Source organism: Carlito syrichta, unplaced genomic scaffold (assembly GCF_000164805.1).
Source record: "Carlito syrichta isolate Samal-C Ts95f unplaced genomic scaffold, Tarsius_syrichta-2.0.1 Scaffold313042, whole genome shotgun sequence".
Taxonomy (NCBI): Eukaryota; Metazoa; Chordata; class Mammalia; order Primates; family Tarsiidae; genus Carlito; species Carlito syrichta.
Window position 1 is genome coordinate 64,431 of NW_007257138.1, and position 23,022 is coordinate 87,452.

At 38.9% G+C, this 23,022-nt stretch overlaps 1 protein-coding gene across 1 annotated transcript in view; it reads left to right on the top strand.

Moving 5' to 3' along the window:
- DHX35 (DEAH-box helicase 35) overlaps positions 1 to 23,022 on the top strand; it is a gene marked incomplete at its 3' end in the record, with an annotated part of 88,265 nt that overhangs the window by 14,849 nt on the left and 50,394 nt on the right. The window contains exons 4-8 of the mRNA XM_008070126.1: positions 6,687 to 6,764; positions 13,524 to 13,628; positions 16,143 to 16,204; positions 17,005 to 17,074; positions 19,608 to 19,667. Coding sequence (XP_008068317.1) covers positions 6,687 to 6,764; positions 13,524 to 13,628; positions 16,143 to 16,204; positions 17,005 to 17,074; positions 19,608 to 19,667 — 375 coding nt within the window. The remainder of the gene's footprint in view (positions 1 to 6,686; positions 6,765 to 13,523; positions 13,629 to 16,142; positions 16,205 to 17,004; positions 17,075 to 19,607; positions 19,668 to 23,022) is intronic.

A 23,022-nucleotide genomic window follows, 5' to 3' on the forward strand; every position in this document is an offset into this window, starting at 1 on the left:
AGGCAGGGTCTCACTCTGTTGCCCAGGCTAGAGTGAAGTGGCATGATCATGGCTCACCACAGCCTCAACCTCCTGGGATCAGGTGATCCTTTCTCCTTAACCTCTTGACTAGCTGGGACTCTAGACATGTGCTACCACACCTGGCTAATTTATTTTTATTTTTATTTGTAGAGACAAGGTCTCGCTGTGTTGCTCAGGCTGGTCTTGAACTGCTGGACTCAATCTGTCTTCCTGCTGTGGCCTCCCATAGTGCTGGCCTCTTTCATTGTTTTTTAAGTTTAATTTTGTGTTTAATTGACACATCATAACTGTGCATATTTATGGGGTACAATGTGGTGTTTTGATACACGTATTCTATAACCTTCAAATCAAGTAATTAGCATATCCATAATTTCATTATTATTTCTTTGTGGTGCCCTTCTGAGAGGCTGAGTTCAGGGAAGGATGGCAGGAAGGAGACAGAATAGGAGCTGAGGATCCAGGCTGGGTAATGTGACAGCAAACAAAGTAGTTTCTTTTAATTTTAAGATTTAAATATTTTGAAGTTTTTGAATATTTAATAGGCTCACATGGTTTAAAATTCAGAAGGCACCTGGTATGATGTCTTGTGCCTGGAACCCAGCTACTTGAGAGGCTAAGAGGAGGAGGATCACTTGAGGCCAGGAGTTTCACACAAGCCTAGGCAATGTAGTGAAACCCCCATCTCAAAAAAACAAAATTCCAAAGGACATAAAAAGAAAAACATTTCCTTCTGCCCTGTTTTCTGATACCTGTTTCCTTCAGGCAGATGCAACCAATGTTATCAGTTTCTTGGTAGAGATTTTTTCGTGCATTTGCAAAGAAATGTGTTTTTTATATATAAATAGTATATTTATGCTCTCCTTTTTAAACATGAAATATCTATACATGTTTTAATGTACCTTGTCTTTTAAAATTATTCTATCATTGTTTAAAAAAAATTTTTTTTTTGAGTCAGAGTCTCTGTCACTCAGGCTGGAATGCAACAGCAAGATCACGGCTTACTGTAGCCTCAACCTCCTGGGCTCAGATGATCTTTCTGCCTCAGTCTTCCAAGTAGCTGGGATTATAGGCATGCATCACCACGCCTGGCTAATTTTTTTGATTTTTTTGTGGAAATGAGGTCTCGCTCTGTTGCCCAGGCTGGTCTCAAACTCCTGGGCTCAAGCAGTCCTCCCACATAGACGTTCCAGAGTGCTAGTATTATAAGCATGAGCCACTGCACCCAGCCTGTTTTTGGTTTTAATTGGCACGTAATAACTGTACATATTTATGAGGTACATTGTGGTGTTGTGATACAGGTATATATTGTAAAATCTTCATATCAAGGTAATTAGTATATCCATCACCTCAAGCATTTATTATTTATTTGTGGTGAGAGCATTCAAAATATTCTCTTCTAACTATTTTGAAATATATAATAAATTATTGTTAACTGTAGTCATTCTGTTGTGCAGTAAAACGCCAGAACTTAGTCCTTCTGTCTAACTCTAACTTTGTACTTCTTGACCAATCTCTATTTTTGCTTTTTGTTTTCTGTACTTTTGAGGTCTCATTCAAAAAATCCTCGCCCAGACCAGTGTCATGTAGTGTTTTCGCTATGTTTTCCTCTAGTATTTTCATAGTTTTGGGCCTTTTGTTTAAGTTGTTAACCCATTTTTATTTGATTTTTGCATATGGGGAAAGATAGGAGTCTAGTTTCATTTTTTTGTATGTGAATATCCAGTTTTTTCAGCACCATTTTTATTTTTTGAGTTGGAGTCTCACTCTGTCACCCGGGCTGGAGTGCAGTGGCACATTCACGACCACTGCAGCCTTGACCTGCTGGGCTTAGGTGATCCTTCCGCCTCAGCCTTCCAAGTAGCTGGAACTATGGGCGTGTGCCACTACACCCAGCTTCAGCACCATCTATTGAAGAAACTCCTTTCTCCCAGGTGTATTCTTGGTGCGTTTGATGCAAATCAGTTGGATGTACATGTGTGGATTTATTTCTAGGTTCTCTATTCTGTTCCACTGGTCTATGTGTCTGTTTTATGTCAACCAAACATGCTGTTTTGGTTACTTGAACTTTGTGGTATATTTTGAAGTCAGGCATATGTTGCCTCCATGCTTTGTCTTTTTTTCCACATAATGTATCATTCTTATTTCAGTTCCATAGATTCCAATATGTGCACATAATTTATTTTACCACTCTACAGTTGATGGAATTCAGGGTGTTTCCAATTTTGTGTTATCACAATGATGCAGTCAATTTGCACATATATCATTTTGCACATATATATGTATATTTATAGGATAAACATAGTGGTTATATTTAAGTATAGGTTATATTTATAGGATAAACATAGTGGAGTTGTTGGCCCAAAGCACACGTGCATTTGAATTTTATTATTTTAAGGAATTGTGTATTATTATAGGCACTTTTTATTTGAATAGGAAATGTATTTACATAGTACAGAATTCAAAAACAAAGGAATGAATGGTGAAAGGTTAATCTCCAAAGCTTTACTGTTTTAAAATGACTGGATTATACTCCTTCTGTGGAGGATTATTCCCTTTTCTCCTAGCCACTCAGTTCCCCTTCTCTGAGAGCGTCACTGTTTCCAACTTACCATGAAGTGGCATTTGAGTTATGGCCTAGGAAAGTTGGAAAGGCTGAGAACTGAGGGTTATAGCAAGGATATGGAGCAGGTTTTTCTCAACAAACTGTTTATACTAGACTTATATGGTACCTTTCCTTGGAAAAGTACAGCATGCTAATGCACCACATACTTGGTGGTTTTAAAATTCCATGAACCGCATGTGAACCCTAGGTAATTTTTTTTTACTAGAGCTCTGAAAAAAAAATGAACCATCTTCTTAACTAGAGTTTTAATTAGTACTGTTATTGGTGAGGTTATTCCTAATTCTGTCCTTTAACTAGAAGACCAGCTTTGGTGATCTTTTAAAAGAATAGAGAACTGAGACGGAATTCAGCTTCCTCCATGATACCCCTCTGCCCCTTGACCTCAGCATGATGTCTACTTTTTCAGTATCTTTAGAATTCTACCTTTCAGTGTTATAAGTATGCAGTAGAAGTCTGAATTGTATAGTGTGTTGAGGTGACTAGCATCATGGACAGGTTGTTTCTTTTTATGGAAATTATTTTTCTTTCATTTAACACTGCTGCTCAGAGATTGGCTATGTTTGAATTTGGATGGTACATTGTGTCCTGGTTATGTGTCATGGCTTTGGTTTGCTGAGCTTGAATTCCATTTTTTTGTCTATTTCCTTATGTGAACTCTGTTTCCTCATCTATGTATTGATGGTGATGCTACCTTCCTTATAGGATTTGTTGCGGGGATTAATTGGGGTAGTGCATGTCAGGTCCTCAGCATGGATTTTGGCACTTAGTAAGATGCTCAGTGCATCTTAGCTGTTATTCTTGTAGTTTTGTTTTTATATTTGTGTTGATTGGGGTGGTATTTTGTATATGTATATGTATTTAATATAAGAGAACTTTATAGTTTCTTTTTTTTTTTTTTTAGTTGGAGTCTCATTCTGTCGCCCAGACTGGAGTGCAGTGGCCGCTCCCGGCCACCGCAGCCTCGACCTGCTGGGCTCCGGCAATCCTTCTGCCTCAGCATTCCAAGTAGCTGGAATTACAGGCATGCGCTACCACGCCCGGCTGATTTTTTGTAGAGATGAGGTCTCGCTGCCCAGGCGGATCTCGAACCCACGTGCTCAGGCAATCTACTCACAGCCTCCCAAAGGCACGGGATTACAAACTGAGCCACCAAGCCCGGCTATAGTTTTTAATAGCAAAAAAATCTACATTATCTACAATAATTTGCTTTTTACAGTCATTTTTAAACTTTATTTTTAACTGATTTTAGACTACATTACATGTAGTTGTTATTTCTCCCTAGTCTCCTCCAGTTTGTGAAAGTTCCTTAGACTTTCTTCATCTTTCATGACCTTGACACTTTAAAAGAATAATAGGCATTATTTTCATAGAATATCTCTCAATTTGAGTTTATTTCATGTTTTCTTATGATTAGAAGGAGCTTATGCATTTTTAATTTTTTTTTTTTTTTTGGGGGGGGGAGTCGGGTCTCACTCTGTTACCCAGTCTGGAGTGCTGTGGCATAGTTATGGGCTCACCGCAGCCTCCACTTCCTGGGCTCAGGTGATCCTTCTGCTTCAGGCTCCTGAGTAGCTGGCATTACAGGTGTACCACTATGCCTGGCTAATTTTTTAATTTTTTTGTAGAGATGAAGTCAGCACTATGTTGTCTAGGCTGGTCTTGAGCTCCTAAGCTCAAGCAATTCTCCTGCCTTGGCCTCCCTAAGTGCTGGGATTATAGGTGTGAGCCGCTGCTTATGCATTTTTGACAAGAATACTACAGAAATGATATTGTGTCTTTCTTAGTGCATGATATCATGAGGTTTGTGATGTTGATGTGTCTTAACACTGGTGATATTAACCTTGGTCACTTGGTTAAGCTGCCAGGTTTCATCAGTGAAGCTGTCTTTCCCTTTTTAGTGAATGTATATCTTGGGGGCAGTATTTTCAGACTGCAAATATTCTGCTTTTCTTCTTTCACCAATTAATTTTAGCATCCCTCAGTAGATCTTGTCACCAGCAGTGATGATTTTCTTTTTTTTCCTCTTTCCCTCTACCTGTATTTTTTTCCTCTTTCCCTCTACCTGGAATCCTCTGTCAGGAAGAATAATCCTTTTGCCCTCATTTATTTATTTATTAGGTTATATGTATATTTTAATATAGATTCATACTTTTTTTTCTTATAGGTTAAAGTCCAATCTCAAATAATGTCATCTTTGATCGTTATGAGCTCCTTCCTTTTGGCTTCTGTTTTCTTTCTAAAAGCCTCCATCTTTTCTTGGACCACTTCCTCACTTTCCAGTATGACAAGATGTTTCAAGCTTATCTGATATTTCCCAGCACAATCCCTGGCTCCTTTTATTGGGGAGTGGTATTTAGAAATCATGATCTGGATGCTAGGATGCTGTTGATACTGAGATGTCATTGTATGAGTCGCAGTGAGTAGACTTAGGAAATAGATGCATGACTATTAGACTGTACATATAAAAGCATCTAGCTATCTGTATCTGCATAAAACACCATGAGTTTATGCTGGTCCTTATGATTCCAATCTGATACTACAGGGCTAATTTTAGCCTTTTAATTTATAGCTTTTCTCCAAGAGTGAGAAACTCAGTCTTCATTATCTACAAAATACTAAAATATTTATTAAAATAGTTGCACAATTGCCAACCCATAGCCCTGTCTGGGTATTTACTAATATTTACTAACTAGGTAACAGCATTTATGTATAGTTTTTTTTTTTGTCTTTAGCCTTACAGCACCCAGTCAGGATACCAGTTTCCATCATTACTTGGGTTAGTAATAACCCTTTCAGTGTGGTTATATTATTGATTTGTAATACAGAAAGAAAGGATCCTTTATTAGTGTTTGTGGTTCTTTTTGGTTTCCCTCCACATCCTGGTTGGTTTTATTTGTCTTTCAGGTATTGAAGAGAATGTGAAACATGACTTATGGTTCTAAGAGTCAGAGCCACACCAAATATCTGTCTAGAGCATTGCCACCCCCTCGTCATCCCTATTATTGTTTCCATTTCCCCTTCTCTCCGCACGTTTCCCACCCATTCCCTGTAGACAGCCATTTTCTTTAGTCTCCATAATATCTATCCTTCCTTTATTTCTTTTGAACAAATGAGCAGATACCTGCAGTAGCTTTTTAAATCCTTTTTTGTATTATGGAAGTCATAAATATTCATTGCAAAACAATTAGACTTTAGAAAAATTTGTTAACTCTGATAACCACTGTTATTCATATTGGATTTTAAGTGTACATATAACCAGTTGAATACATATATATCAAATAAATACATTAATAAATCAGGTAAGTACATTTAATAAAATTTTATATGTGTGTATTAACATAATCTAATGGCATATATTTATATATATGAAATCTAATTGTTTTTATTTAATTCGACAAAAATGTGTTCTGTGGTTGATATTTATATTGAGCAGTCAACTGTGTGTGCTTTAAAATTATTTGTTCTTGGATTGCCTGATCCTGCGAGTTCGAGACCAACCTGGACAACTTGGCGAGATCTCATCTCTACAATAACTAGAAAATTAGCTGGGAGTGATAGCACATGCCTGTAGTTCTGGCTACTTTGAAGGCTGAGGCGGAAGGATTGCTGGAGCCCAATGGGTTGGCGCTGGGGTGGCCGTAAGTGTGCCACTGCACTCCAGCCTGGGCGACAGAGTGAGACTCCAACTCAAAGAAAATAAAAATAAAAAAATAAATGAAATGATTTGTTCTATAGATTTAGCACTGTTTTGAGTGATCCATGGATAATGTACGTAGTACATGGAGATTTTGTAGGACTGAGGAGGTAGAATGCTAGCTTTGTGCCTTGATTCTTCTGTTTATCGCTTTGATGTGAACTTAAGTAAATTACCTAACATTTCTAAACCTCAGATCCTTCATCTGTAAAATAATTTCCAAAGTCCTAATGGGATAAGAATGGTGCTGTTTCCTTTCTCAGTGATTTTTAACACAGGGACATTTTGAGGAGATTGTTTTTGGAAAAGTGGTGTCACATGGATACTCAGGTGTGATTTTGTTTGTAGTACCTTGCAGAAGCTGGCTGGACAGCTGAAGGAAGAGTGGTGGGAGTGACCCAGCCTCGGAGGGTGGCTGCTGTTACAGTGAGTTGCTTTTTGTTTTGCAAAGTTTCTATCTGCATCTTCTTCTTCTTCTTCTTCTTCTTTTTTTTTAAGTGAGAAAGCAAGATTTATCGAGAGGACAGAAAAGCTCCCACAGTAGGAGGGGACCCGAGGGGGTTGCCCCATCTGTATCTTCTACTTTTTGACTTCTTTAATTTTTCATTTTCCTAAAGCTCCAAATGAATAGAAGATACTGCTTAAGAATTTTGTTCTGCAGTTTTAAAAAAATTGTGATTTGAATATTTTTGTAAATTGGTACCTGCACATTGTGAAAATTTTAAGTAATAAAGTGCTGAGGAAATATAAATAAAACAAAAAAAATTTTTAGACCCAAAATTTCACCATCCAGCAAACCCATTGTGAACGTTTGTTAACATCATTTGAAAGCTTCTCTTAAAGATAAAGATGAATGGTTGAGTGACTAGATAGAAATAATTTTATAAAAATGGGATTGTAATCATATATTTACTTCTGTGGAATTTAATAAAGTAAGAAACTGAGTGAAATAGGAGTAGTTACTAAACTTTGGATAAACGTTTGTTCATCACAAGAGAATTTATTAAAACTTGAAAAGTAAGAAACAAGACTACAAAAAACTTCAGGATATTACTTATATTTTGAACTACATGTTATAGTTTCCTATTATGAAAGAGGAGAAATTATTCTTTCCACCTTTGCTCCCTCCACTTGTTGTAGATATAGTCCTATCATTTTCATTTCAGGATTTATAACATATAGATTCTTAATCCTAATTCCCACAGTAACTTAACCCTGATTTTAGCTTAAATGGATTGAATGCTCATTACTCATTATTTTCCAGGGTTTTGCCAACTCTGAATTGCTTGCTTTATTTCTTGACTGGCTTAATTAATTTTATCATTCTGTAACTTATTTTTACATGTTTAAGTGTTCACTTGTGTTCTGTTGATATAAAATCCTTCATTTACACTCTTCATTCACACTGTAGATTTTGCTCCACTGCCTTTTGGAATTGAGGATCACTGTTTAGAAATCTGGAGTCCTGCCTTCATGCCTTACTTTTTTGCTTGAGTGTTTGTAAGATTGCTTCTTCACCAGGATATGTCTTGATGTTGATTGTTCTGTTTCACTTTTTCTTAAACTTGAAAAAACTCTTAATCTTGAGGTTCAAAGCTAACATTATATCAGGGAACTTTTCTTGGCATATTTTTTCTATTCCATTTATTTTATTCTCTTTTCTGAGAACATCAATTAAGCATATGTTGAATTTCCTTTGTCTGTATTTAGTATTTGTCACCATCTCTGGAATCATCTGTTTCTCTCCAGATTTTTGGGGAATTTCTTCAAGTCTATCTACAATGCTTGTGATTTTTTTTTAGTAAAATTTATTCTATTTTGGTTCCTCTACTTCTCTATCTTAGTCTCACAATTACTTCTTTGAATTTTTTTTCTTTTTTTAATAGGTAAAGAAGTGCATATTTAGAATAAGAGGAGAATTATAATATGTTACAAATTTTAAAAACTGATAATGCCATAAACATGAAAAAAATCCAGAAAAATAACGGAGTATTTTTTTTTATCAACTAACTGCCTGACACGTTCCTGTAAACCTTTTTTCTCTGCAGTTTTTGATTGCATTCCATTATTTACCTCTTAACATAACAACGGATTTTCTATTTTTTCCTATATAGGAGTAGATCAACATTTTATTCTTTCCTCTTGTATGCTTAATTCACATTTGCTTTTTATTATTGACACTGTAGAAAAGTCTCTTTAGTTTTGTAATTTGTGATTTGTAGCATTGTGTACATTTTGGGGATTGTTCTTAAATTTGGGGAAACCTCTAGGTTCTTTCATGTCCAAGCTGTGAGATTTGGAAGACTTCCCCAGACTGGCGTCTGGCTTGTTCATTTCAGATCTTGTTTCTCCTTGACTCTCTTTTGAATCCGTGTCTCTTTGCTTAAGCTCTTTTTAGCTTAAGCTTGTGATTTATTTGAAACTGAATTTCTTTGGCTGAATTCTACTTCTGTTTCTTTGGATAATCCTTTTAAAGTTTATTTTTAAATTGTTTTTTCTCATGTCCTTTTCCTCCATTCTTGGTCACCTTTCATGCAATGGGCTTGTGCTGGTACTTATATGATAGCTGCTTATCTTTGAATATGCTGCTGCGGAATTGTGAGACTGTGTATGGTATTCTGGATAATGCACAACTTCTTGCCAATGCTCTTATCCTCTTTGATTTGAGAGGTCAAATGTCTCAGGATGAAAATTTTCAGGCTCTGAGTTGGGATTTGCTGCCTGCCTTCCCTCTTCTAATCTTCTCCCCATGATTCTTTGCTATAAAAATGGGCTACTATTGTCATATTTCCTATGACTCCTTGGCCTGGACACACTGCCACTTCTTTTATTTCTAATACAAGGATTGGTGGCCCTGCCTTTTAGGGGGTGACACTTACATTATGGAGACCAGCGGTCTGTGCTGGTATAAGGAGGTCTGGACCTCCTTTTTTCTGGGTTGAGACCTCACAGTATCTGGCAGCTGTGCTTCCTGACTTATTGCTTGAGATTGTGACTCTTTTCTTCTTTCATTGAAGATAGAGTTTTTGTTGATAATATGTTTTAATTCTTTTGTTGTTTTTAATTTGGTCTTGAAAAACTGGCCACAGTAGTTCACACCGTAATCCCAGAACTTTGGGTGGCTGACATGGGAGGATCACTGAGGCTGGGGTTTGAGACCAGACTTGGCAACATAGTGAGACCTCGTTCTACAAAAACATAAAAAAATAAGCTGGTTGTGGGTACCATGCACCTGTAGTCCTAGCTACTCAGGAGGGTGAGGCAGAAGGATTGCCTGAGTCCAGGATTTGAGATTGTGGTAAACTGTAATTGTGCCACTGCACTCCATCCTGGGCAACAGAATGAGAACTTCACTTAAAAATAAATAAGCAAATAAATAAATAAATAAATTAGCCAGGTGTGGTGGGAGACGCCTGTAGGCCTAGCTACTCAGGAGGCTGAGGGAGAGGATCTCTTGAGCCAGGAATTTGAGGCTGCAGTGAGCTGTGATTGTACCACTGGACTCCAGCCTGAGCAGCAGAGTAAGACCACGTCTCTTTAAAAAAAGAGAGAGGGAAAGAGAGAACAGGAAGTATAGGAGCAAAAATGCCTTTATTTTGCCATCTTTGCCTGGATAAGAAATTAATTGTTTCCCCAAGGTATTTTTATTCTGTGTTGAGTTTTAATTATTGCATAGTCCTTTTTTCCAAAGTCCATTTTCTGATGGTGTTCAAGTTAGAGGTTATTGATAAACATTTTACAAGGGATGTGTGTGTGTGTGTGTGTGTGTGTGTGTGTGTGTGTGTGTGTGTGTGTGTGTGAAAGTGAAAATGGCGGTAAGAGTTTGGAAACTTTGTAATGCTAGAGTTAAACTTTTATATCACTGAAAGATGACTCAGTTACCTAAAAATTGGAGCAATTTTTCTTGTTTGTGGTTTGGAATCCCAGCTCTTAATCAGTTTGAATGGCTCTAAATTTGTAGCCATGGATAATTTCCATGAAACCACAAACTTTTTCTTGAAGGAACAAAGTATATAAATTAACCATGTAATATTAATAGAGCTGTCAGGTTTGAAATGTTACATCTCAGAAAGTACTTTGTGTGCAGACTAAAATAGGAAAACAATCTGAGAGCCTAAAAACAGATTGCATAAGCCATTGCTTAATCTCTGTGAGAATAAAGAGTATACTCTTTGGATTCACGTGGTCTGGGTTTGACTTCAAGACCAGGGCATCCTTGACCTGTGATTCAGAACAGGTTCCAACACCTGTCTTATTTTGGTTTCCTCATTTGTAAACACGTGAGTGTCTTGCCTGCCTTGTGGGCTGTGTGTATATTTAATGAGATACAATTTGTGAAAGGGTCAATAGAGCACAGCACTCGCCAGCAGTAGGTGTTCAATGATTGGCTTTTCTTTTTCTTTTTTACTTCCTTTTCCTTCTAGTCTGTCAAAAAGATATTTGTCCAGTCCACTTGATAAGGTTATTGAGAGTAGAACTAAAGGAAGAGAGATTAAAATCTATTAAAAAGTCAATGGAGGCCAGGTGCAATGACTCATGCCTGTAATTCTAGCACTTTGGGAGGCCGAGGTGAGAGGACTGCTTGAGCCCAGGAGCTTGAGACTAGCCTGGACGGCATAGTGAGACCTTGTCACTACAAAAAATTAAAATATTAGCTGGGTGTAGTATCATACACCTATAGTCTCAGCTGTGCAGGAGGCTGAGGTGAGAGGATCACCTGAGCCCAGGAAGTCGAGGCTGCAGTAAATTGTGATTGTGCCACTGCACTCCAACCTGGGTGACAGAGTGAGACCCCGACTGAAAAAAATAAAAAATATATTTTAAAAAAGTCAATAGAATATGACCTTGTATGATTGTAAATAAGTTTTTTTTAGAAACTTATATACTTTTTTATAGCAAATGTATACAGATAGTAAAGTAATAAGAATGAACAGGTTTGGCTTTTGCCTCATAGACTCATAAAATGATTATATTTTTATGGAGAGGATTCGTGTATTTATGTTCATTCTTACAAGCCTATTTCCCCATAAGTTCCCCGTATCTCTATGCACACCTTCTCTGTTTGCACAGTTTTCCAAGATTTATAGCATAGGGACATGTAGTGTTGAAATTGAAACAATAACAATTAAAAATTGTCCTAGTGAATTGGTGGTTATTGAGAAATATAGCCACAGAGGTAGAGCAGTGTGGGATGAGTTTCTGGTTTCAAAAGATGTTTTGAAAACCAGTGTAGACCAACTGTGGGGTGGTTGATTTGGTTTTGACCTCCCAGATCTGCAATTTCAAGTCCCTAGGCAGAGCCACTTCTGATCTTCATCTGCCTTCAATTTCTTTTTTTTTTTTTTTTCTTTTTGAGTCTCACTCTGTTGCCCAGGCTGGAGTGCAGTGGCACGCTCACAGCCACTGCAGCCTCGACCTGCTGAACTCCAGTGATCCTTCCATCTCAACCTTCCAAAAAGCTGTAACTACAGGCGCGCGCTACCAAGCCTGGTTTATTTTTTGATTTATTGTAAAGACGAGGCCTCACCAAGTTGCCCAAGCTGGTCTCGAACCCCTGAGCTTAGGCAATCCTCTTGCTTCGGCCTCCCAAAGTACTGGAATTACAGGCTTGAGCCACCGTGCCCGACTGCCTTCAGTTTCTTAAACACCACTGGGCAGCTAATGCCTGGTTGTGGTTGTCTCAGAAGATGAATGCAGGGAATCTCTGTGCCCCTGAGTCTGGGGCTGCTGAGGTGGAAAGGCTGGATCAGTAATCTCTGCCTCAGGATACCTCCTATGCCAGCCACTTTCCCAGCTTAGGACTCAGGAACTGGGATGGGTTTGGGGAGGTTGCCTTGCATGTGAAGGAGCAAGACTGAATTTCTACCTCCCCATGGGTTGGTGTGCCAGGTCCCTGGGAAACCCCTATCAATATTGTTTCTCTTTGGTTCTTCAGTTAGGTGGTTTATACAGTGAATGTTAAATGTCTTATTTGCTTTTAAGTTAAACTAAATAATAAGCATTATTGCTCTTCAGCTTTAATACTTGCTTATTATCTCAAATATTTTCTATTAATAAGTTAATCACCTTTGAGTAGACTTTTTCTTTTCTTTCTTTTTTCAGTTGGGGTCTCACTCTGTTGCCCAGGCTGGAGTGCAGTGGCACTATCACAGCTCACTCTAGTCCCTACCTCCTGGGCTCAGACTATCCTTCCGGCTCAGTCTCCCAAGTAGCTGGGACTACAGGTGTGCACCATCACACCTGGCCCATGTTTTGAATATTTTATAGAGACTGAGGTCTTGCTATGTTGCCTAGGCTAGTCTCAAACTTCTGGGCTCAAGCAGTCATCCTGCCTCCGCCTCTCAAAGTCCTCGAATTACAGATGTGAGTCACCCCGCTCGGAGTAGGGATCTTGCTGTTGGATTTTTTGTCTTTCTTACATTCACCTTTTATTTGTCATATATTGGTGTGTGAAATTCTATCCCTAGTTTATGGTCTTCATAGTATATTACTTATTTTGTCTTTTTCTCATCCACTCATCTGCCCTTAAAAAAAACAAAAACGTGAGTTCTTTTCTTCATTTACCCTTTTAGTGGTTTTGGTGAATTGTTTCATGTATCTTGCTCTAGAAACGTTATACTTTTGCCTTCATTGAGAAAATGAACTTGGCTCAGTATTGAATTTGATCATTCCTGTTTTTCTGTCTTCATGTTGCAGTGGGATGGCTTTATCTTAAAGCATGGAGATAAAAAGTTGTTGTTGGTTGGTGTGCTCTTTCTTTAGGAACAGGGACAGTCTTGTCATTTTTTTTACTTTTCTTTTTGCTTTGGCCATGAAATTAAGAGCTGAATTTGTGGCACAACTTAAGTAACTTTGGCATATCTGTTTTTAAAATATTCTCATTGGCTTTAATCTTTTGAATTTTATCGGTAATTTCTTTGATCTTGGTCTGTAACATCTTTATGTGATTTCATTTTTGTGTGTATGTTCTTACAAGTTGCCCCAAGACCATTATAGAATGAAGTGAGATATATATGTTAATAAATTGCAAAAGTTATCATGCTTATTCTCTAAAACCTGCTCCTTTTCATTTTTCACTGTGTTCATGTACTGCTTAAAAATAAATTACCTTTAGATTTTCCAGAGTATGTGCTCTGTGCAGTAATTTCTATGTCTCTATTTTCAGCATGATCTTTCTTCCCAAAGGTTGCAGGGAGAGTAGCTGAGGAAAGGGGTGCGGTGCTGGGCCATGAGGTGGGCTACTGCATTCGCTTTGATGACTGCACTGACCAGCTTGCTACGCGAATTAAGGTGAAGTGCTCTAGCTGCGTTTCCTAATGGAAATAAGGAAGCGGTTATTTGGGGGAGTTAAAAACCTGAAGTTCTCGCTGCTGTACAGAACATTGATGCCATGCAGAAAGTGTAGGAAGTCATCCTGGACCTCAGGGAACTTTAGTTGGCTGGGAAGTATAGAGCTCTTTCAAAGCGACCTTGGAGTCTTAGCCCAAAAGGAACTTGGAAGTAAGGTTTAGCCCTTGGTCCTACAGATGAGGACTGGGGAGGTTAAATGACTTGCCCTGATTGTATGCCAATTTGTGATAGAATACTTTATTATTTTTTTCATTGACTCAAAAAGCTATCAAAACATAGAAACAAGCCTGTAAAAGACTTAAAGACAGGGAGGACAAAGTAGTATAAACTGACAAAGTGTAGAATTCATAAATGTTATTTTCACTAGTTCCATTTCCTAGTTTACAGTTTTACATAGTAATGGATTTTCTGCGTATTATTGACCTAGCTGCTAATATTAAAATAATTGATATCACTAGTATCAGTATAATCAGCTCAACAGTGTGTCTACTATGTACCACTACAATGGAATTAGAGTCTAATCACTGCAATAAAGCAGTGGATGGAAATGCTCTGGTGAAAAGCGTTGTGAGAATCTTAGCTACTTCTCAATTTGCAACAGAGAAAAATAAAAAATAATCAGACGAGCTAAATAAACAGTGTAGTGACTTATAAAAAATACGAACCTTATTTTCCAAATTTCTGTTGTTTGTTACCTTTGACATTCATTTTGCTAGGTAAAGAGATTATTCTTCTGTACCATCAAATATATTTAAACAAGCTAGTTTTCAAATAATCTTCAGTGGATCATATAAGCACATGGTTATTTTTTAGTCTTTCATGAAAACCTTTTGTATTTCATTTGATCATAATTTCAAGGTGCTAAGTTCTTGACTGGTGATTTGTCATTGTTGGCAAGTGCTCACTTTCACTTCTGTGTATGTATGTGGCAGCTAGTACCAGGTCCAAGAAAAATATGATGGAAATGCATTTTGCTCTTAAAACAGAGAAAGTAAAAATGCATTTGAGGGAGATATTTAGCTTTGTTCATGTACAGAATTTGCTTTAGTACGTGAACTAAAGCAAGCTAAATATTTACGACTCATAAATGTTTGTAAAATGCTTCAGAAATATGCAAGGCTATTACTGCATATTTCTGAAGCATTTTACAAACATTTATGAGTCGTAAATATTATTAGTGGACATTCCTTGAACACTGTCTGTGTGCTGGGTCCTGAACTAAATCCTTTGTTTGTGCAGTCGACCCTTCATATCTGTGGTGTCTATGTCCACGGATTCAACAAACCTCAAATTGATAATATTTTTTTTAAAAATAGCAATACAACAATAAAAAATAATACAATTAAAAACAATGCAGTATAATGACTGTTTACAGAGCATTTACATTATGTTAGGTATTCTAGAGATGTTTTAAAGTATATAGGAAGATGTGTATAGGTTATATGCAAACACTATGCCATTTATATAAGAGACCAACTTCTGCAGATTTTGGTATGAGGGAATTTCTGGAACCAGTTCTATACTATCTCACTTATTTCTCACAGTAACACTGTAATGTAGATTTTTTATTACCTCATTTTACAAATGAGGAATCAGGCTCAGGAGGGGTAAGTAGTTGGCCCAAGGTTCACACAGCTCATAGGAGGTAGACCAGGATCTGAACTCTCAACCATCTGACAGCTGGATTCTTAACCATGACCAAGTCTAGATTCCCTTAAATAATATCAGTTGAAGTTGAGGTTAATAACCTCAAGAGCTACAGTCTGTAGTCTTTGGGACATTTGAAGAACAATTATCTCAGATTCATGGTGTTCCTTGGTTAGATACAGGTTTGTCTTCACTGCGTGTCCATCAGCAGTACCAGCGGTGCAGGCTCAGAGGAAATGGGCCGTGGCTGCTGTTCATATGATAAATGCAGGTGGAGCAAGGTGCGATAGCTCATGCCTGTAATCCCAGCACTTTGGGAGGCGGAGGCGGGAGGATTGCCTGAGCCCATGGGTTCGAGACCAGCCTGGGCACCAGGGTGATACCTTGTCTCTACAATAAATCAAAACCTTAGCTGGACGTGGTGGTGCACGCCTGTGGTTCCAGCTGCTTGGAAGTCTGAGGTGGAAGGATCACTTGAGCCCAGAAGGTTGAGGCTGCAGTGGACATCCAGCCTGGGAGACAGAGTGAGACTCTGACTTAAAAAAAAAAAAATGTAGGTGGAATTCTGCTAAAAGATTTGCAGTCCCCACAGAGGAACCTGTGTGTAAAGTCTTTTGTGAACGATTCCACAACTTGATAACGAAAATTTTGGGGCATTTCCTCACAGTCTTTTATGGGAACTGACTTGTATACTTGCTGGGGGAGAGGTTGTACTTGAACCTTACAAAGCTGTACTTGAACTTAAGAAAATTATTAATATGTAATATAAATTAATTCTTTCTAAAACTTTGTGTTTTTATTTTTTAGTTTCTTACTGATGGAATGCTGGTCAGGGAAATGATGGTTGATCCATTGTTAACGAATTATAGGTAAATGTGTTTTTCGTGTGATAAGTTTCCAAAGCCCTCAAATAGATTGAGAAGCGTTTGTAACAACATCTGGGATTCACATCTGTGTTCAGCTGCCCCAGAGCTTTTCTCTTGATCTTGGCTGCTGGGACCCTTGATGTTTTTCTCAGAAGTTAGGTAGTATGACCCCTTACTTCGAAATCCCTGTCATCGTTTAAGTACTTATCCTTTTCATCTTGCCTGTTACGCCCTAGGCTTGATGGTGACTGCAGAGAACTACTGGCCTGTGTTTTGTTGAATGTAATACAGAATCCAAATATATATTTATCACTTTCTCCCCCCTTGCATATCTTGTCTAACATTCATAGCATTAAAGCTACCCCCCCCACTCCCTCAGGCTCTGGCATTTAAGAAAGGATGTCCCTGGTACACGCGTGTCACAGCTGTAGTTACCTGCCTTGTTGACTGTTTCATCAGTTTAGTCTTCAGGTGGTTGGGCCTTGTTCTGATCTTTATGTGCTCTGTGGGGTTATAGGTTATGTTGTTATGTAAAATCAAATATTAAATCCTATTGGAATTCAATGGGGATGGTAAGACTTTAAGTATAGCAATAAGTACACCTTTTTAAAAATCACAGCATGTCAGTGTTACCATTTTTAATAGCTTAAAAATTACCTCATTTTCAAAGAAGAGTGACTGAAGTTTACTTCTGGTATCAGGTGGTTATATTAACCGAGTACCCAGCGATTTTTCTGTGGTCTAGATGAGATTATGTGGGGTGGTTTGTTTAGACTCACTGAGAACTTCCCTCTGATTCTTAGTGCCATCATGCTGGATGAAGCCCATGAGAGGACCATGTACACTGACATTGCCATTGGCTTGCTAAAAAAGGTATGACTTCACTGCCAGATTTTTATCTTTTGTGGTTTTGTTTTGTTACCTGATTAAGAAGGTAATTGTAGCAATTAGGAAAATCCAACAAAATACCAAGGAAAAAATTAGAGTAATTCGTAATCCCACTCAGAGTAAATCTCTGAGAGATTGTTGGTATGTTTTCTCTTTTCTGTATGTATCTGTGCGTGTGTGTGTGTGTGTGTGTGTGCGTTTACATCTGTTTGGTATACGAGGGATTGGATTGTATATGCTAATTTGTATCTTATATATTTTCCTTTACATTACATCATGATCATTTCCCTGTGTCATTATATATTCTTTGAAGATACTATTTTTTTTTTTTTTTTTTGAGTTGGAGTCTCACTCTGTCGCCCAGACTAGAGTGCAGTGGCATGTTCCCGGCCACCGCAGCCTCGACCTGCTGGGCTCTGGCGATCCTTCCACCTCAGCCTTCCAAATAGCTGGGACTATAGGTGCATGCTACCACGCCCGGCTAATTTTTTTGATTTATTGTAGTGATGAGGTCTCGCCAAGTTGCCTATGTGTTCTTGAACCCTCAGGCTCAGGCAATCCACTCACCTCAGCCTCCCAAAATGCGGGATTACAGACTGAGCCACCGAGCCCGGCTGAAGATACTATTTTTAATGACTATATAATCACATCTCTACCATGAAGTATTTAGTGATTCCCTTACTGTTAGTCATTTATATGGCTTCCAGATTTTGAATACTGTTGCAGTGAGTACCTTTGTAATGAACTGTGTGGCATTTCCATTTCTTTCCTTTAACTTTTTATTATTAAGGTCTCAAACATACCCCAGAGTAGAGAGAAGGCCCTAAGGGATCCCCACATACCCATCATCTGGCTTCAACAATGACAATTCCTAGCCAATCTTGTGTCGCCCTTACTATCACTTCCCATATTTTCTGATTGTTTTCTTTGGACAAATTCCCAATCACAGGAATCTAGAAAGAGGTGGTAGTACTGGGTGATTAAGAACATGGGCTTTGGGTCAAACGGCCTGGATTAAAATTCTGATTCTGCTGAGTTGACTCACCTCTAAAATGGAGAAAATATGAATCTCTGTATCTGTGCTGGTACACTTTCCTATGTGGTAGCCACTGGCCACTTGTGGCTATTTAGATATAAGTTAATGAAAATAGAATAAGGTAAAAAAAACTCATTTTCTCAGTCACATTGGCTATATTTCAAGGGCTTGATAGCCACATGTGCCTAGTAGCTTTTGCATTGGACAGTACAAATATAGAACCTGCTCATCTCTGAAGAGAGTTCCACTGGACAGGGTTGTTGTATGTCATAACTTGTTGTGAGGCTTAAGTATGATAATGGGAAATCTTTAGAATGGTACCTGGTATAGGGTCAAAACTAAACTATGAGATACCTCTGTGCAAATTAGAAAAAGATGCCCCCTTTGGGAGGAAGTTTACAGCTAGGAGAGGGGAGGGAGGCTGGATTTCAGAGGATCCTGGCCGCCAAAGCCAGGCATCTGTGTACAGTGGGGACTGTGTAAAGGGACTCTGGAGACGCACATGCCTTAGTCTGTGCTTGTTATTATTGTTATTTGCATGATTGTTTTATACCTTGGCCAAAGATTTAGACTTTTTTGATACTTATGAGAAATTATCTCATGAGGTTATTACTTTTTTTTAGGACAGTTTAAGAGAGTCTATTTCACTGAATCTTTGTTAACATTGAATATTAGCCTTAAAAATGTAAATCCTTGCCAAAGTGATAGATTAAAGAAAATCTCATTGTTATTATATATTTTTTTTCTAGCTTATTCAATCATTTCTCCTATGCCTGTTTCTGTGAATACTTGTTAATATTCGTTATCCATATTTCTGTCTTGGTATTATCATTTATTATTTGTATTCTTTATCCATGTTTCTGTCTTGGTATTATCATTTATTATTTGTTTGCTTTAAAAATATTTTTTCATATTTTAGCTGTATGCATGTAGATTCAGACTATTCTGAAACTTAGATGCCAGGAAAAAAAGGTTTTAGTCTCAGTAAATTCAAAATTGGATCTTAAAGCTACTTTATACTTCTATAATTTTTTTTTAACTTTTCGTTTTGGAAAATTCTATACATTTACAAAATTAGAGAAAATAGTATAATGACCTCTCTCTTTTACTTGTGACTTTTTTTTTTTTTCATCTTCTTCTTCTTATTTTAGAGAAAGGGTCTTGCTTTGTTGCCCAGGCTGAAGTGCAGTGGTGTGATCATAGTTCACTGCAGCCTTGACCTCCTGGCCTTAGGCGATCCTTCTGCCTTAGCCTCCCAAAGTTCTGGGATTATTGATGTGAGCCACCATACCTGGTCCACTTTTGCAGTTACTAATTTGTGTTCAGTCTTGTTTCATCTGTAAGTTCCCCCTTCTCCTTGACCAAAAAGAAAAAAAAATACACACCCTGGATGATTTTGAAGTAGATTTGAGATATCAGATTATCTCATCCATTAGTAGTATTACACTGTTATCATTGTTTTCTAATGTCTTCCTTTTTTAGATTCAGAAAAAGCGAGGAGATCTTCGATTGATTGTGGCTTCAGCCACTTTGGATGCAGAGGTAAGAACATTTCCTTCCCTTTCCTCTTCCCTCCATAAATGTTGGAATTTTTATTATCTCTAGCAAGAGTTTATCTTTGGCAGAATGGCCTACCTTTCTTGGACCATCTGATGTCCTAGATTTCTTATAATCAGAGGACACTCCCTTTCAACTTGTGGGTGGAAATTAGCTGGTAATTGAGTTTATAATAACCTACTTGTCTTGTTTCTCTACATACTGTCTTTTTCCCCATATGGGCAACTTCTTTTTATTATTTTTGCAGTATGAGGCTATACTTTTTTAATTTATTTATGACTATGCCATATATATTTAGATCTTTTGGTACAATTGAAGTTTTCCCTGTACGTGTGATAATTTCCATCTTAAAATTTTTTGTGGCTAAGTTTACATTGTTTTTCCTCTCTTGATGACTAATGCTTTAGTTCAAACAGCAGTTTAACTCAACAAATGGTTTTGGCCATTGCCATATATATATGCTAAGCACCACGCTAGCTGTAGATGATTCATACCCTCCTTGACTTGTGGGAAACAGATACATAAATAGATTTTTACAGGTCAGTGTGTTCAAGGAGCTGAGGTAGTCAAGGCAGGAGCACTTAACTCTAGATGGCTGGGGGTTCCCAGAAGCTTTCACAGAGAAAGCTGAGCTTGAAAGATCCACAGCAGTTTTCCAGATGGACAAAAGTGGGGAAAGGCACCCTAGACCACAGGGGCATGAAAACCATGTGTTCAGGGAGTGTTGAGTCTTCTTTGCCCGCTAGGCCCCATATGGCGATCTGCCCCCATCTGCCTCTCTGACTGCATCTTCTCCAGTGCCCCTACGCTTCCCACACTGATCCTCTTGCCGGGCCTCAAAATAACCCAAGCATGCTTCTGCTTTGGGGGGCCCTCTTTCTGACCATTCTTTCCCCATTCTCATGACTCTCCCCTCATTTCATTTCCATTTTGATCATTTATTATCTCCTCAGCGAGTCCTTTTCTGACTACCCTGTCTAAAACCGTGCCCCTATTGCTCTTTATCCTTATTCTGGTTAAGTGCTGAACAAGCACTTGTTTGTATCTAACATATGCATATTCAAAGGTCTGTTTATTGTGTGTCTCCCATCACTAAAATGTGAGCTCCATGGAGATTGGGATTTTGACTGTTTTACTCATTATTTTATTCCTTCCACCTAAAACAGTGTCTAGCACAGAGTAGGTGCCTCAGTTGAATGAGTTTTGATTGAATGGTAAGCAGTGGGAAATCAAAATGAAGAGGTCAGATGATGGAAGGCCTTACAGGCTCAGTGAAGGAGTATAAACTCTATCCTGTACCTGACTGGCAGCTGTGGGAACATGTGAAGTCAGGTAGTGAGTTGATCATATGTGGGTTCTAGAAAGATCATTCTGAGGACTGTGTAGCAAAGATGATTGGATATGGAAGGAGGCTATTTCTGTAATCTAGGTGAGATGTGAAAAGGATTGGGCTCTTGCTCTTGGCTCCTGGTTTCCCTGTGGCTTCAGGGAGCAGAACAACTTGGAGTGAGAGAAAGCTCAGCATGGCTGAGAGAAGAGTCCAGTGTGCACCAAGATCGACTCCTCAGACCTTTGCACAGGCTGTAGGAGTCTGCCCATGGTAACTTGGGTTACACCCCTTTGTTGTCCTCCTTAGCTACTTCCCATCCCCTTCATCCATGACATCTACTGGAATGCTGTTTTGAGAACTGACCTCAGGACTGACCTGGCCTCCAGTTACTTCCTCTGTGGCCCAGTTTCATGGGGCATCTCTGTTTTACCTCCTATCTTCTTCACCTTCCTCTCTCTCAAAAATCATTAAATTAAATTTAGAAATTATTCCAGTTTTTGTTGTGTTGAAAACTGTAATGTCCAAGTATTTTCTTAGATTCACTGTCAATTAATTCTTATAAATTGCTCCTAGTTGCCTTTCATTGTCTTGTGGTGTGGCACAGAAATTTTAAATTAGCCCCTTTCACTTCTACCTACAGTAGTTGATACAGATGATTTTCTGGAAGTAATTTTTTGAGTGGGAAGGTGGCATGTAGGAAATTTATTGTATCTTTGTGTGCTACGATATAGGACGTGCTGGGACTTGAGCAACATTCAACTGGGCCCTCGGTGAGCTAGGCCCTTCCTTCTTTCATCCCTTACATCCTCGCTGGCTTGTCCAGTGCCTTCCGTGTGAGGGGAGTGAGGAGATCTGTGCCTGGGGGGTGGGGCGTGTGCGGGGCTCAATCCTATGTGAGGGTGCGGGTCCAAGTGGCGTGTGGTGACAATATGTGAGAGTAAAAGAGTGAGAATCAGGCTCTGAGTGGGCTGAAGAGGGCAGGAGTGAGGAAGACAGCATGGGAGTGGCAAGAGGGTCAGGCGTGGCTCAGAGATCATTTGTTCTAGAGGCCCAGGGGTGCCCAGAACTCATCTCCAGTCTCCCAGGCAGCTGGGTCTATGGGCAACAGGCTAATTCCAGACAGTCTGGAGAACTGGGGCTGCTGACGGGGCACCTGCTCTGGTTTCACGGGGGCCAGTCTGCAGGTGAAGACACCTGTGGCTGCAAGACAAGCAGAGCATGACCGGGGCTGATCATGTAGCTGCCTTGGTTGCTTTAGCTACATTGTTAATTTAAGGCCAATTAACTGAGCAATTATATGACATGGCAGAGTATGATTATGAAATCTTTATTGACCACTGTGTCACATAATACTGCTTTGCTTTCATTTGCTTCTATCCACATGGCAGAAAATTTGGTTGTTGGCAGCTCCCACAATTTTTTTTGTCATAGGTCCAGCTAATTGGAGAGAGACTAATTTCTCTTTCCAGATTCCTCAAGAGGGAACTTTGGGTCAGCTGGGGTCTGGTCCCCAATCTGGACCAATCTGTGTGGGTGGGCTCTGGGCAAGGGGTGACCATGATGGGTAGACATGGCTGTTGGCAGTCCACTTCTGTGGGTCAGGTAGGAGCAGCTACAGGGAGGGAAACAGGTGAGCTGGGGAACAGCCTGGCAGGTGACTGCGTCATTTAATTCTAAGTCACTGACTGTCCTCTTCCTTTATGTCATGTTGTTTCTTACTATGTGTCTATGTCAGTGTGACCCCACCTCTCAAACCTGACTCTAACTCTCCTTTCTGGGTGTGTTGAGCTCATTTCACTCTCCCTGTTCTTGATCCTGCCTCAAGATTTATATACCGTTGGTACTATATGTATCAGTTTTTGTATTTCCAAATAAAGTTAAAGGATAAAGATCTTGTACCTTCTCAGTAAATGCTGAATTTTGTTTTTTTTTTTTTTTTTTTTTTTTTGAGTTGGAGTCTCACTCTGTCGCCCAGACTGGAGTGCAGTGGCCGGCCACCGCAGCCTCGAC